Source organism: Lontra canadensis, unplaced genomic scaffold, assembly GCF_010015895.1.
Source record: "Lontra canadensis isolate GAN:19392208 unplaced genomic scaffold, GSC_riverotter_1.0 scaffold4, whole genome shotgun sequence".
NCBI lineage: Eukaryota > Metazoa > Chordata > Mammalia > Carnivora > Mustelidae > Lontra > Lontra canadensis.
The window spans coordinates 1,131,627-1,146,742 of NW_022630998.1; the positions used below are offsets into that span (position 1 = coordinate 1,131,627).

The window sequence follows — 15,116 nt, forward strand, 5'->3', positions numbered from 1 at the left end:
CTGCTGAATGTACGTATTTTCTTTAGGTATTGACTTCCTAAATGAGCTGGCTTTTCATCTTTGGCAGTTTGTGTCCATTCAGCAGTGACAAAGCTTAGGACTTGCCAGTCAGAGACCGTTTCCCCTCTGTTTGAAAAGCTCAAACGCTTTTATTTTGATAAGAATATCTTGCTAGCACCAGAGGCGAAAAAGAGAGACATCGAAGACAAAGTCAGAGGGTAAACAGGTTAGAGTTTCAAACAGGTTCAAATTTGATACAGGCCCCTGAATCTGAGGTCCAAAAGATTTTTCACCCAAGAGACGGAATATTTGGCCACGAAATTCAAGACATTTGAACCTTCATCAAAGAGACTGTATTTGTGAGTTTTTCCATGTGAGAGACCATCAAAAAGTCTCTGCCTTGATATAAAAGAAAAAGATCTGGGGACACCTAGGGTTGCCAGCATTACCATTTTTCATTACTACATTATTTACACTAAATGCAGAAAGAAATTTCTGTTGACCTGGCCAGGTAGGAATTAGCACTAAAGATAAAAACATGTCCAGGAGGAAAACAAACAAACAAACAAACAAACAAACATGTCTAGGAGGGTCCGGGAACCACAGAGATGTTATTTCTTGATTTTTTTCTGTTAGTATTAAACAGACCCCCAATTTTCTTCTTCCTTTTTCCCAAGTTACTGACTTTGTCTTTTCCTGAGTGAATTCAAAGGGAAGAAGCTGTTAGGTTGTAGATCCACCAAAATTTTACATAGGGACGTCATAAACACTTGGGGTTTTTGCATTAGCTTATGACCTAGCCTAGGATGGCTTAAATCCCTTTTGCTTGAACCAGGAGGTTAGAAATCCCTTTTCTCTTCTGTTTTTCTGCTGCAGAAACTTTCAACAGTTCCACTGGGGGGGCTCCAGAAAGGGGTAAGCAACGCCTTCAATCTCAGTGGATTATTTTCGGATGACCATGTCTTCTTTTTATTTTTGGCAGAAAGTGTCTTTATAATGCTTATCTTTATGTTGCGTCCTTTTCTTGTCTCCTTTTTGATTTTTGTGTGGCCCCTGTTTGCCTTTTAGCCTCCTGGGTGCCCCATCAGCTCCTCACATTTGTGCTGTGTTCAGTATCATCATCTGTGATTGGTTTGGTGGTACCAGAGGGCAAGACGACCCTCGAAGGTGCTGTTTGGTAGGAGGAGCCTGGAGATAATCCATCACCATCCCCATAATCGTTTCTTAGCAATGCATCCGTGTTCTACTGTCCTCCCCGACCCTTCCACATCCCTCCCCCCCAATCCCAAGTGGGAAGCTTCTCTTCTTTCTAGGGTTCCATGTTCTCCAGGTCCTTTGGCTCTGTACTCTTGTCGCTTCCCTGAAATCTTTCCTCCTTCTGTAGACCTGCATTCTTTTCTCCCTCCTCACAGCCAGCAGTGACCTAAGAAGTGCTCCCTTTGAAGTCCTGTGAGATTTGCATGAGGGCGGACTTGACTTGGGGCAGAGACAGAATGTGGGCCCAGCCGAACAACTTTTGTCCTGGAGGCTTCTGTTGCCATGAACGAAAAATCAAAAGATTAATATTTTAAACCAAACCACACTTAATTTTGTTAAATGTTTCATCCTTTCTTCTCTGTGTACACCAAACCAATTACAGACTCAAAGCAAATGAATTGCACATTGTCCTGGAGGGGAATCTTGGGGAGGGTTAGTGCCAGTCAGAGAGAGCGCCCGGGGATGTACAAAATTGTCTCGCCACTTTCTGTCTGCTTAAAAATGAACCCACAGTGATAAATGTTCACTAGGTCAGCCCAGGCTTTGTCGGTTTTGTAGTTATTATTTTTTTTTATTATTGAGTATGGGACACCTTCTCGTTTTCCATGAAGCCTTGATATTTCTGTGTTGACACTAGTCACACACAAGGCTAGGTAAATTGAAAATCATCAAAATTAAGTAATTAATTTCTCATGCCATGAACTGTGGCCATGAACCATGGAGCTCTTGGCTTCCATATTGGATAGCCTAGACATAGAACATTTCCAGCATCGGACAACAGTGCTAGATGTCTCAAGTAATAAAAAAGCCATGAGCGTCTTCTGGTTTTGAGATGTCATCCGTGTGTGAGGAATGCTGGTTGCATTTCTTTTGAGAATAATGAAATGTCTGTGGATGAAGACTTGGGGAGAATCAGAGTGCTTAAGGAAGGAGAATCCCATTGAGCTGTGAACCTGGAAGGAGAAGAGCCAAACACAGCCCTCCATGATGTCCGTCATCCTGAGCTCCTGATGGTAGGGAGGAAGAACTCTGGAGTTGAAGTGCATTGTATCTACTGTTTAGTAACAATTACTGGATTGCCGTTTGGCCAGACCTTGACAAGTTAACGAGAGTGTTAGTCATCAGAATAAAAAGCTGAGTAATGGCAAGGAATTCCATGCCCTTCAGGTGTAAATTGTGAGTCTTAACCCCTGTGGCCATTTTTTCCAAAGAAGATTCCATAGTGGTGATAGTTTTTTCCGAGCCCTGCCCTCGGTCTTGGAGAATTCACTTTGTCTTGAATGTAGGCCTTTGTCTTTACATGAAGCCCAACAATGCAGTCCGTGTCAAAATTACTTTTGGATTGTTTCCTTTTATTCATTTTTTAGGAAATAGCAAAAATCCAGGGAAAGAAGGAATCTTGTCTACTTGCTGGATGGCTTCTGTAGTTTCTGAAGGCCGACTTTCTATAGATTTCTAGGCTGAGAGAGAGACAAGCTGTTATTACAGTGCCAGCTAGAGTATACGTTTTAGTTCTGAATTATACCTAAAGTCAGCTTCTGCTAAGGCGAATGTAACCATTTGGTATAAAATCTTATTCTTCAAGGTGCCTAAGGATGAAAGTATGTCACTTTGTTTCTTGAGATCAGTTAAAGTAAGGTTTAGTTCTACATTTTGGTACTAGATTTTCTTGTTGCCTTGAATTCTCAGATGTTTACTAAGTTTAAATGGTTTGTATTCTAATGAGCATGAACACACACACACACACACACACACACACACACACACACACACAACCTTAGAAGGCTCCATGTCCTGGGAGCTGCCTTGTAGATGCAACATAAGATAGAGGTCATATTGTTGGTCCACGTCTCCTGGGGCTGTGTCTTGGACAGATCCCCAGGCAGCACGTGGTTGTTGATGATCTGGAAGGAGGAACGGAACACGATGAGATGCAGGAGAACAGCTAGCTCAGCGTATCGCTCTTAGCAGAGAGATGAGACAGTCATCCGGAAGTGGAGTTGACTCGTCCAAGTCCCGCAGCTGCCTGATGCTAGCGGCTGAAGCAGGACTCCAATCTGCTGTCTCCCCTTTTCTCTAGACCTTTCCATTCAGTCCAGCTTAATTCTACAAGGTTTTTATAAAGCCGTGCCTTAGGTCACTGGATACCTAGCAAGTGCCTCTTGGGCCAGGAGTGGCCAAGGGGGATGTGTTAGAGTCCTCTATGCCTTCCCTGGGATTCCCTTGATAGGAGAATCCGAGATAAGCCTCCCTGGGGTCATTTCTGCTCTTCCGTGTACAAATCTTTGCCATGGCGACTATTAACATAAAACGAATGGATTGACTTCTGACTATAGGAAATAAATCTCCCCAACTTTTGACAGCGGACTTAGAAAAAAAGAAAAGATTAATTGGTTTTATTTAGTGGCTTATTGTTTATTGTGATAGCTATTAAAAATAGGTAACCAGAGGCTAATCACTGTTAATGGTCCCTTCACTATTAGAAAAATCAATTGTCAGGGGATATAGCATATATTAATAAATTATTTTGTTTATAATCTTCCATAACATTTTAAAAAGTGGACTCCTGAGAGAATTCTTTTCTTGAGGCACACTCTAAGGTCAATGGTTACTACAAAGGCCAGATCTGGCAGGGGGACCTTTCCGTATATATGAAATTTTAATGGCGTTCAAAGCATTATTTAATAACACACACGTGCAATTATCAAGATTGATAAACTCCTTACCAAGGACGCTTCTATGTATTTTTTGAAACTTGTTTGAGAGCAGTTAAATAGATTTCTAAATGTAAGTAATTAAAATTGTATAGTATTGAGTTATTGACCAATCCTGGACTATTAATCAAGCTAAAAAATTCTACAATCAGTGCTCAGTGCGCTGAAGCCTGGTAAAATAATAGTGTTGGTGTTCAGTGAGGCAAGTAGCCACAATTAAGCACTTCACTTGACAAATGAGCGGGTCCACTTTATTTTGCACTTAATTGAATCGTTGTCCGGGCTCGCTCACCATTGTCTCTTGACCCTTCGTTTTGGTTCCTGGTTTTTGGAGCTTACACATTTGCGGAAGGTAGAGCAATTAAGTCAGCATCTGCCACTGGCTTTCTCAAACTCAGCCAGGAAATATCTGGGCCACCAACCAGGGCTTCGCCAGTGCCTTTCACATCCCTCGTGACCGATTCTTAATTTTCTTCACCAGAATTTTAATAAACAAATGAGAGCACTATCCAAGAATGATGTGAGGTAGCTTCTAAAGGGGCAAACTTCCCCAGGTTTTCCCATCCCTCCCCAGATTCTGCTTCAGTCAGCAGCAGAACTTACGCAGAGAAGACAGACTTTTAATCTATTTTATGAAAACCCCAAATTGATGTGCTTCTCCTAAGCTGGAAAGAATGCTCTCTGATAATCTTGCTAATTATCAGGTACTTGTCACCACTTCCTTCCACTTCCCTCACATCACTGTCTTCCCTCCTGCAAACACAGCGACACCCCATCATTTCTGTGCCGCTCTACGTCATTGCTTGCCACCGAATTAAACTGGGGAGTTGAAGTTTAAAGAGAAGACCCAGTGGATAAATATTAGTGTGTGCGCATTTGTATGAAGATTAAGCACAAGTCAGGATTGTTTTTATAAAGAGACAGATCTGGTTACACACCTGGGTTCATCCGTGAACTCTCCAATGACCCCGAGTTGAGGTTGTATTTGCAGACCCCAAGGCAGTTGTGTATTTATTAAAACACGCAGGCAGCTTGCTGCTTTCTCTGCATGTTTACGCCAGGATCAAGTCCCCACACCCTACAGTAACCTTGGCCTCAAGAACTTAATTCCTGAGAGGACAGTGTATCCTGCGTTTTCTGAACTGACAGAGATAGTAACAGAGGCTCTCCCTGCCACAGAGGATTAGTGTGAAGATGAAAGTAGGTAATTGATGTAGCACTTTGAAGAGTTTCAAGTGCCACAGAATTAGGAGCAACAATTACATATCTTCTCTTCTAATGTTCTGCTTAATCGAGCCCCAATGCTCCCAAAAGTGCGCTAATACTTGCCTCAGGTGGGGATAAAAACAAGAAAGTATGGGTTCTTGGAATGATACGGTTAATCCCGGAAAGGAATACTTGTTTGAGAATTAAAGTGCTTCAGAAGCTCTGTGAATTTTGTTCCCGTGGCCCCATGTGCGGGTCTCAGGGGACCCTGCAGCCAGAGCCCAAGGGTGCTGTTTGGAAAACTGAGAAAATGTCACCAGAAAGCGCTGGCCCTTGACTCATGATGCTGATTTGCCCTGAATGACACAGACGGTAATGACCAGGCAGTCTCTTTATTTATTTCAGACCTTATCAGTGCGGTCACTGCTCCCAGTCCTTTTCACAACCGTCCGAGCTGAGGAACCACGTGGTCACCCACTCCAGTGACCGGCCTTTCAAGTGTGGCTACTGTGGTCGTGCCTTCGCCGGGGCGACCACCCTCAACAACCATATCCGAACTCACACTGGAGAAAAGCCCTTCAAGTAAGTAGAGCCTACCTGCAGAACCTCCTTTCCTCTCAAGCTGTGCAACCATGGACACAAGATGATCTTTCTGGCTCCGTTTTCTCCTCAGAAAAACAAGAAAGTAGGAATAAGTCATTTTAAGATACTTTCTAGTTCCCAAGGATCTATGTTTCTAGAATTTAAGCTAGGAGCCCCCACATGGGGCCACCTTTGGGCCACCAGCAAGCCCATGACCATCAAGTGAGGTGATCCCGGTTTAGGATATCTAAAGAGTCATCCCTTGGGAAACTTGAATGTTTCAGGATTCTGGTGGATTCTGTCCTCCTCTTTCCTATCTGTTCAAGTGGTTTAAATCTGTGATAGCAGCCAACTTATAGCTTTCCGAGTGTGCTCTTCAGAACTCAGAATTACTGTGTTGGTGACACAAAACAGAATGAAACACAACCACACACGGGGCACATCCGAATTCTTGAGGATTCAGAGAATGTGGGAAAAGGTAGGACTAAACTCCAAGGACTTTGCAAGGTAAGAGCTCCCCAGAGAGAGATTGTTCTAGATACAGTTCAATCATAAAAACAGCAGACGTCTGAATCGTGCAAGATGGCCTGTTCTTTCACTCATTCATCTGTTTTTGTATGTGCTGTTCATTCAGCAAATATTTATTGAGCGTCTACTTTTGTGCTGGGTACCCAGCTAGGTGTAAAAGATATAAAGGTGAATGAGATTCACTCCCCCAGTCTTTGAGGACCACATCGTTTATGGGGAAGCCCAATTAATAAGCAACTATTACAACATAGGAGGAAAAGTATGAAAGTGAAGAACAGGAAACTATATTCATACAGTGCTGCAGGGTAGCCCAGAAATAAAGTTCTCAGTGCTGTCTGGTGGACATGATGTTTAAGATGGGTTTTGAAGGATGAGTAGGAGTTTTTCCAGGCATACAAAGGAGAGAGGCATTTCTGGCAGTCCACACAACATGTGGAAAGGCTTGGGAGTGAGAACCAATACATTTGACTTGGTCGGTTGTGTCAAAGCATCTTCTGGTGTCTGTGTGATCAACTCTTTTCTCTTCACCCCTCCACATATCTCTTTATTCATTTGCCATCTTGGTTTTCCCTGGCTGGGAAGGAAAATTTGAAGGACAGAGATGTAGACTATTTACTTTCTGTAAGACAAGATCAAGCAAGAAGAGAAATAATTCAGGCAGTGGGAGACAAATCCACTTGCTCCTTCTCAGCCAACGAGTCTTTGTAGAGTCTAATAGCCCATGATCTCCCTTTTGGACCTGTTGGCATGGTCTGTTGCTTTCCCGGTGTTCAGCCTGAGGCTCAGCTTGTCTCAGGGTAGCAGAGTCTGCTGGCTTGGGTCTTGCCTGCCTCGGTGTCTGCCACCAGAGGGAGGAACTCATAAAAGTTGTCATCTTCACTTACCTCCCCACAATTTAGTTACCTTTATTCATTATCCTTAACTAGTTTCATCATGGTTTAATTTATGATATTGATAATCAAATGAGTTTTAATTTTTATCTGTGTACATGGGTGCAGGTTGTGCACTGCACAAAAGCCTTTGACTAAGGGGACAGGAAGAGGTCTAAAATCAAACCTGCACTGTACCAGCCAGGTTGGACCTTCTGGGGGCTCTGAGAGCCCAAAGGGACTGCTTTTTTGCAATCTACCCTAGGGGCCAGTGGTTAGCACAGGTGCTTGAGCTCCTGTCATAGGTGTTTTCATCCCGCACAGTGGACTTTGTCATTGCCCTCAGGCCTAACCCTCAGGGGCTCCACAGATTCTGGCTTCGTGACTGCTCTGGATGGGGAAAAGGGCAGTCACCCAAGTGCCAGGCCTTGGAGCAGGAAAACTTCTCAAAAGCAAAGGTGCTGGAGGATTGACGATCCTTCTGGCCCCTTACGTTAGAGAGGGCAACCCGATGGAGAGAGTGCCAGGAATCAGATTGATCTTTATCTTGTTGCTCTGTAAATAGATTTTAGTAATTAATTGAAGAGGTTTCAGGGTCAAAATGGGAAATAGATTTCTATTAATGTTAAGGTGTTACTTATGTGTAACCTTGTTGACTCCACTCAATTTTTTTCCTCTCACATCCTGTTTTTGTCATGTTTCCAATAGAGTTGCCATTTTAACTTTAATTCATCAGATTAATATTTGAGGGGCTTTAATAATTGCATCTTTTTCCTTTCTTAAAGTATGTTTTTTGTGACCATCACCTAATTTCACCAGGAGAACAAATTAAGAATGCCATATGGTTCGGTTGAATTAGATTCTAGGTATACGCTCTATTTCCTTCTGCTTCTACTCATATTCGGGTGGCTACATGCTGTATGTAGGGTGGGGTGGGTTTTATTTCTTTTGGTTCATCAAATATATATTCCCAGGGGAGACCCAAGTGTATGGTCATGTAAATAGTGCAAGTTTTAAACATCTTCTAGGAAATGGAAAGCTCAGTCCTTCAGTATATACAATCAGACCATCCAGGGTTGAACTATCCCAAGGGAGTTTTGGGAAGCTTCTCACCATAGCTCATGGATATCCATCCCACGGACATTTGTAAATATTATGAATATACCCTTTTACAAGCTCATAAAAGAAACATTCAAAAAAACTTTTGTTGCCGATTAGTCAATAAAACAGATTTTGCCACAACAGTTAATTTTACTATTTCAACTAATGGGTATTGGCTTAAACAATGTTACAAAGGAGGGGAAGGACCTCATAAAGATGTAGACCCCTAAAGTGTATGCCTCGGGCAGCTTCCACGGAGATGCCCCAAATGGCTCAGCCCCCAGATTGTCCCACCCACCAGGGCCCCGGAGGCTTTCACAGAATTCGCACTAGCCTGCCACGACAAGGGAGGGTCCTTTCCAACATCTGAAATCTTCTGCTGGGATGAAATAATCTGCAGATCAAGATTATTGCCATCCAAAGAAGGCTGGAGAAGATCTGGCATTAAGAGATCAGAGTCTCGGTCCAGGCTTTGCCTCATGATCTGATTGGCTGAGATCCCACCGGAATCCACTCCACCCCCAAAGCAGCAGGTTGGTCATGGGCCTGTTGGCAGGCGACTTGACTGTCTTGGTGGGACTGGAAGTCATTGACAGCAAAGGAACAAAAGGAGACATCATTTCATTTAACAGTAATTCCTAGCTCTTTACTGAAACAAGGAAAGAAGGAAGGATATTAAGAAGAAGGATTCCTTTCTCCTTCCCTGTTCCTAAACATAACCTCTGAAGATTTCAGACGGGGGCTGCTCTCTGCTCTGCTCTGTCTGGATCCTCATAAATTCCTTGGTGCTCAGCTTTGGAGCATGGGAACACCAGGACTTACCATATGAAAGGCTCTTCTCTGCATGTTTGTAAAATGCAGGGGGAAATACTCATCAGTACATCTTTGCCTAAAGTAAAGAGCGGCTCATTATAAAATTAAAAAAAAAAATCCAAGGATATTCCAAAGAGCATCTGATATTTTAACAAGACTTAGGCAACAGAGCAAATAAAAAGAGCACATCAGTAAATCTGCATTGAGCACTTTGTATGCCCAAGCCCTGCGCAGGCTGGTTCAGTCCAAGAAATATTTGGTGACAGGCCGCAGAGGCACAAAGGAAAGCTTCTTGAAGGTTTTCTTTGTAATAGAACTTGATGTCATTTTGGCATCTGTCAATTTCTGCTGGTAATTGTTAGGCTCCCGGTACCAATAATCCAGCCAACCATTACATAAAGCAAAGAATGACTTCAAATCTAAAAGGAAACCAAATCTAACTAAGATACCCAAACTTGTAGAAAAGCTTTCTTTGTCCCAAAGTATTCAGATCCCTTTCCACTTCAGAGTCCCTGCAATAGCCCCTTTAAGGCTGTGACATCAGCACAGAGAGGAAGACCCGTGTGCAGGAGCCTTCCTTTGCTCCTGTCTCACTACCCCCATCTCTCCTTCCTTCTTATTCAGCTATGCCGCATGAAGTTCAGGATCAGAGGCACCCAGGCTCCTGTCTGGGTTGGACCTCAGGGTTCATTAAATGCCAACTCAGACAAAGTCTAGCTCTGACTTGCTGGCCCCAGGCTTTTGCATGAAGTATGTCTTTCTGAGGAGTTTTATTCAGCTATAAAAAGACCTCAGGAAAAGAACTTTTCTAAAATAAAAGGTAATGAATGTAAAATGGAGGCTCTTCCTTTATTTTAAAATAATTTTTTTTTTCCAGGGCGCCTGGGTGGCTCAGTGGGTTAAGCCTCTGCCTTCTGCTCAGGTCATGATCTCAGGGTCCTGGGATTAAGCCCCGCATCGAGCTCTCTGCTCGGTGGGGAGCCTGCTTCCCCCTCTCTCTCTCTGCCTGCCTCTCTGCCTGGTTGTGGTTTCTCTCTGTCTGTGAAATGAATAAATAAAATCTTAAAAAAAAAAAAAAAGAGTATTTTTTCTATCTATTTCTCTTCACTTCCATAGCGGGTTGGTAAGAAACCAGCCCACACAGGTACACACATCTGCATGTGTTTTCATTCACACTTGGAGGAGGTAACCCTGGAGGTGATTTTTCAGTGAGCTATCTCGGGAGCCCAACAGTGTGGACTTTGTAGATTTCCGATTCCGGGGGTGTAACTATCTGTGTGGCCACTTAGGCAAACTGCTAGAGAAAAGCCTAACTCGCCTTGGAAAGTCTCTGTCTAATCTGGGTATTTAATTATCACATAGAGACGTACACTTGGCCTTATATGAAGCACGGAACTTCCTATGTCCGATTCTTTTTTCAAATACCCAGGATGAGAAGTGCAGAAATGCAACCCCAGGTCAATGGTCTTTGCTTGTAAGTGTTCCAGCAATTCTCTTTGAAGTGGATTCTAAAGCTTCAGAATTTTTTTTTTTTTACAAAGTAATATAATAATTTGAAAGTTTGTCAGCAGTGAAAGGTAGTATATTTGGACACACTGATCCAGTAACTAATCAGTTTTCTAATAAACAATCAGCAATTCGCTAACATGTCATCAGCACCTTGGGAGGCTCTGGAGAGAGGATGAGCTGCCCGTGGACGTTAATGAATACACCAAAAATCATTAGCTGATCAATACTTCTGAGTTATTTTCATTGAGCTGATAGGTCTGATACATTAAAGCTGACATTATACATTTGTCAAGATCACAGTGCAGTTTTTAACAGTGGAACAGGCTGCTAAAAATATTCCCGGGAAGATAATCAAAGAAACACAACTTCTTCACCCTGACACATGCAGCTGGCATGGGAGCCCTGGAAAATCCCAGTGTGACGGTCAAGCCCCCAGCCTCCCAACATTAAAAAATAGACAAGAACACCCCAAAGTGGATGGATGTGTTCTTTTTTTTTTTTTTCCTTTTAGGTAAAGGCACTTTGTAGGGTGGACTAAAAAAGTCAGGGAGGGAAGAGAGGACTATTCCCCAGATAACAGGGCATGTGGCACATGATGGAGCAGTGAAGGCTTTAGAGGTCTTGAGAGCTCTGCCCCAACCCTGTAGTGCAGGGACCTGAGACCGAAGGTTGTGTTATTTTCAAGAGGGACAAGTATCTGCAGGGCTCCTGAATATCCTTTTCTTCAAAGGATTGAGGAGAAGACATTAAGGGGATGATGTGGTGGCCACTATACCCCACCCCCCCACCGCCGCCAGTCTTGGCCAGTGCTCCAGGCAGCCAAGATGTGCAGGGTGGTGACAGGAAGGCACAGTTTGTGCCAGCTTGCTGCACTAGTTTGCGTGTGTGCATAACCGGAGACAACCAGCCAGGAGTCATAACCACCACGGGAAAGCTGGAAGCCACCATTGGACGTGTGCACACATGCACATGCGTTAGTTTCTTTGTGGCTTGAGCAGCCATCGAGCTAGTGAGTGTGTTGCATGGGAGATGGGTCGAGCTCAGCGTCTCTAGGTTACAATTTTTTTTGTTGTTGTTTAAGTTGAAGACAGGAGTTTTTCCAGAAGCAGGATGCCAGTTTTCTCCTCATCAGACACACCGACCCCTAATTATGGCTTCCAGGGTCATTCTTGTCTGTACCTTCTCGGGAGGTGGATTTCTTGAGCCAAGTGAGCACTGGCTGATGGTGAATTCATCTGTCTCCCACCCCACGCTGCAGACAACTCTTTTAGCCACTCCCCCCCAGTTGTGGCTGCTTGGTGATACTTGTGCACCAAAGCAGCCACCCACCCCCACTGCCCATAGTCACACAGACCGACGTCACACTCCCTCCACCGTCCACATTCGGAGGGGATGGCCCTTGGGCCGCCGTGCCCAAGCGGAGGACAATTCCCCGATTTTAAATTAGCAGCAGGTGAAATTCTATTTGTCGTCAATTTCTCTTTGGGGTTACAGAGCAGAAAACTGCAGACAAGCTGCGGCTTTGATGGCTCACTCCTAAAAATCTCTTTTTGTTCTTTATCTATTTGAACTGACAGTGATCAGAGCTGCAGCAGGACAGGGCTCTCTGGAGAAATCACCTTCCCCCTGCCTATTGACAGATCCCTCTGTTCCGCGCCAGACGGGCTTTGTCCCATCCCGGCCCTCCAGGCCTGGGAAGGAGCCACCAATTAAACCTCTCGAGCCGGTAAAATCGGAAGCCACTTTGGAGTGTCGGTTCTCATTAGGCAGGATGAGAGGAAGCCCATCACCCTGCAGGCCCCGCTCCCCGGTCTCAATTTTCTCTCTTGCCTCCACTAGGTGCGAGAGGTGTGAAAGGAGCTTCACGCAGGCCACGCAGCTGAGCCGGCACCAGCGGATGCCCAATGAGTGCAAGCCAATAACCGAGAGCCCAGAATCAATTGAAGTGGATTAACTGATTGACTGGTTGGAATTAAACTGCAAGGGAAGTCATGATTAAATGTCATGGACACTTAAGCAAAACCAAAGATTTCCTCTGAGCAACTTTCAATCAGTCCCAGAAAACCAAAAGCAGTAATAAAATAAGTAAGATGTTAAGAGATATTGATCCTGGCGTGGAAGTCGGACCAGGACAGAGATTATTTATTTATGATTAGGGATGAGACTCGTTTCAGTGGACGACTGACCTGGGACGACTCCCGTGTCCGGTCCCACCGTGTATTTGCTTTGTTTCTAAAAAGCTTTTTTAAACTGTTATTTAATACCAAAGGGAGGAATCCTGTGGGTTCTTCTGCCCACACTTGTGACCGGGAACGCACAGGGACTTCTTTCTCATTGCACCTTTTTTTAGTAGCATGATTCAAGGGGACCCATTGTACGGCAGCCCCCCCCCCAACCTCCCTTCCTGCTGCTTGGGTTCAAGGTGGGGAGGGGGCCGATGCGGCTGTCCTGCCGGGATCGTGGAACCAGACGCCAGAGCCTCCACTAGGTCAATGCCACCGTGGGCCCCGAGGCTGGTGCGTTTCTGTGTTTTCCTACGCACTTTTTACGCCACTCCTTCCCTCTGCCAGCCTGGCCTTGATGCAGATGAGCCTGGAAGAGGCAGAAGATGGTTCGGTTTCAGAATTCAAGGAGAAGTGGGGACCTGCCTTTGGCCTGTCAGGATCTCAAAAACATTGAAAATGTACAGAGCTTCATAATACAGTATATTGTTCCGAAGCAGCTAGTTGAGAAGAGTTTGTTTTCAGTACCGTTTTAGCTTAAAAAAACAAAACACAAAAAATAAAGTTCTTCGGTCTGAAGCTGAAATGGAAGGTATGAGGCTTCAAGGAATTTTTTCGTTGTGTCTGTGAAGGTGTTGAATGTATGAGCAGGACGGGTGCCCAGCCCCATTGCCAGTGCCCTGTGGAGGCCCTTTTCTCTTCCTTCCTTCCGTAGGTGAAGCCTGGGAGACCCCTTTCCTCCCTCTGCAGTGTCAGGGGAATGTTCCTGCAAAAATAAGGGACAGGAGCCCAGTCCAGGAAACAGTGAGAGGAGCCATCCCGGAGAGGGTTGTGATGAGAACAGACCGCGTGGGAACCGCTCATTTTATCCATTGGAATTACCTTGTCCTCTCCTCTGGCCCTTGACAAGGCTCTTCCTTCATCATTAATCTGTTGAAAGAGAAGGGATGGTGTCCATAATTTCACTGTTTGGTTGAGTACAAGGAAAGCGAGTGAACTTCAGCTGGTCTTTGGGCAGCCCGACGGCCGTGCCCAGTCCCTCCAGGGCACATCCTACAGAATGATCTGTTACCCGGGAAGAACTGGCCGCTCCTGCCAGCATCATGGCAGGGACCGCATGCACCTTGTAGATGCCCTGATCACCCAACAGCAGGACACAGTCTTTTAAGAAACTCCCTAAACTTTTAGACCTCCCAGGGTCTTCCCGTAACAAATATATAAGACCCAGAACTCGCTTCTGGAAGGCAAGGGTACTTCTTGGTTCACTCTACTTGGTCTTCATGGATTTGGCTCTCAGAACATCTTCCTTTCCTTCTAAGTTTGCTTACCCATCCCTTAGCACCCAACTGTCCCATTGAAAGTGGAGGAAAACGGGGCCTCGTTAATTACATTTGTAATTTATTTATATATATGTTGTCAAAAAAAAAAACCGAATCGAGGCAATTTGAAGATCAGATTGGCTTTATTAAAGGATTCCTGAATTGGGCCATGTCCTAGCTTGCCAGTTCCCAGGAGTTGGGAGTAACTTAGTAGGAGGTTTTTTTTTTTTAGGAAGGAGGGTAGGGCAAGGAAGGTACCAGCAAAAGGAAGGATTCTTTCAGGCCAGGACATCATCTTTTGGGGGAGAAAGGGGCCTGCAGGATTTTTCTCTTTCAGTTTACCTCACTAGTGCAAGTCAGACATTCCAGATTGACTCTTAAAGGGTCATGTTTGTGGGACAGGTTGAAACTGTAATTAAGTCTTGGTGGGCTCTTGTAGGGGCCCGATGGCTCCATTTAGGGCTTGTTATTTCTCTTTTTCACAATATATTTATATCTCAAAATGATCTCCAACGCTGTGGGCTCCAAAGAGGGATTGGAACAATCCTGACCCCCATTGTCCAAGATGACCTAGAACATTCCCTCCCTGCATTCTTTTTGGCTCCTTGTCATGGAACTCTTGGCATTCTGTGCTCCTATGTAACCGATGCTGATAGAAAGTGTTCCGTCTGGTAGATCAGGATGTCTTCTGTTTTATAGCTCCTTGTCTGAAATGATGGAGACATTTGCCGAAAATGTGTGCCATTGGGAAGGGTGGAAAAAAACATGGAGCCATACGAATCCAAAACCTGTAAGAAAGTGTCAGATTGGCTGTATAGACGAGTAAGCTATTCTGTTGATTAAGGCAGAAGCATTTGGTTGTACATTTTGAACATGACAATAAGGGACTCACCTGTACGTCCCTAACAGTTTCTTCCAGTGAGAAAAATCAGTTCCGCGATTTGCCATATTTCACTCTTTGAGACAAATGCACTCTTCTCCTTTCCCGTGGCCTCC

At 44.5% G+C, this 15,116-nt stretch overlaps 1 protein-coding gene across 1 annotated transcript in view; it reads left to right on the forward strand.

The window, feature by feature from the left end:
• Nucleotides 1-12,964, forward strand: part of PRDM6 (PR/SET domain 6) — a 103,533-nt gene extending 90,569 nt beyond the window's left edge. The window contains exons 7-8 of the mRNA XM_032844358.1: nt 5,583-5,759; nt 12,419-12,964. Of these exons, the coding sequence (XP_032700249.1) occupies nt 5,583-5,759; nt 12,419-12,533 (292 nt within the window). The 3' untranslated portion in view covers nt 12,534-12,964. The remainder of the gene's footprint in view (nt 1-5,582; nt 5,760-12,418) is intronic.
• Nucleotides 12,965-15,116: the final 2,152 nt, after the last annotated feature.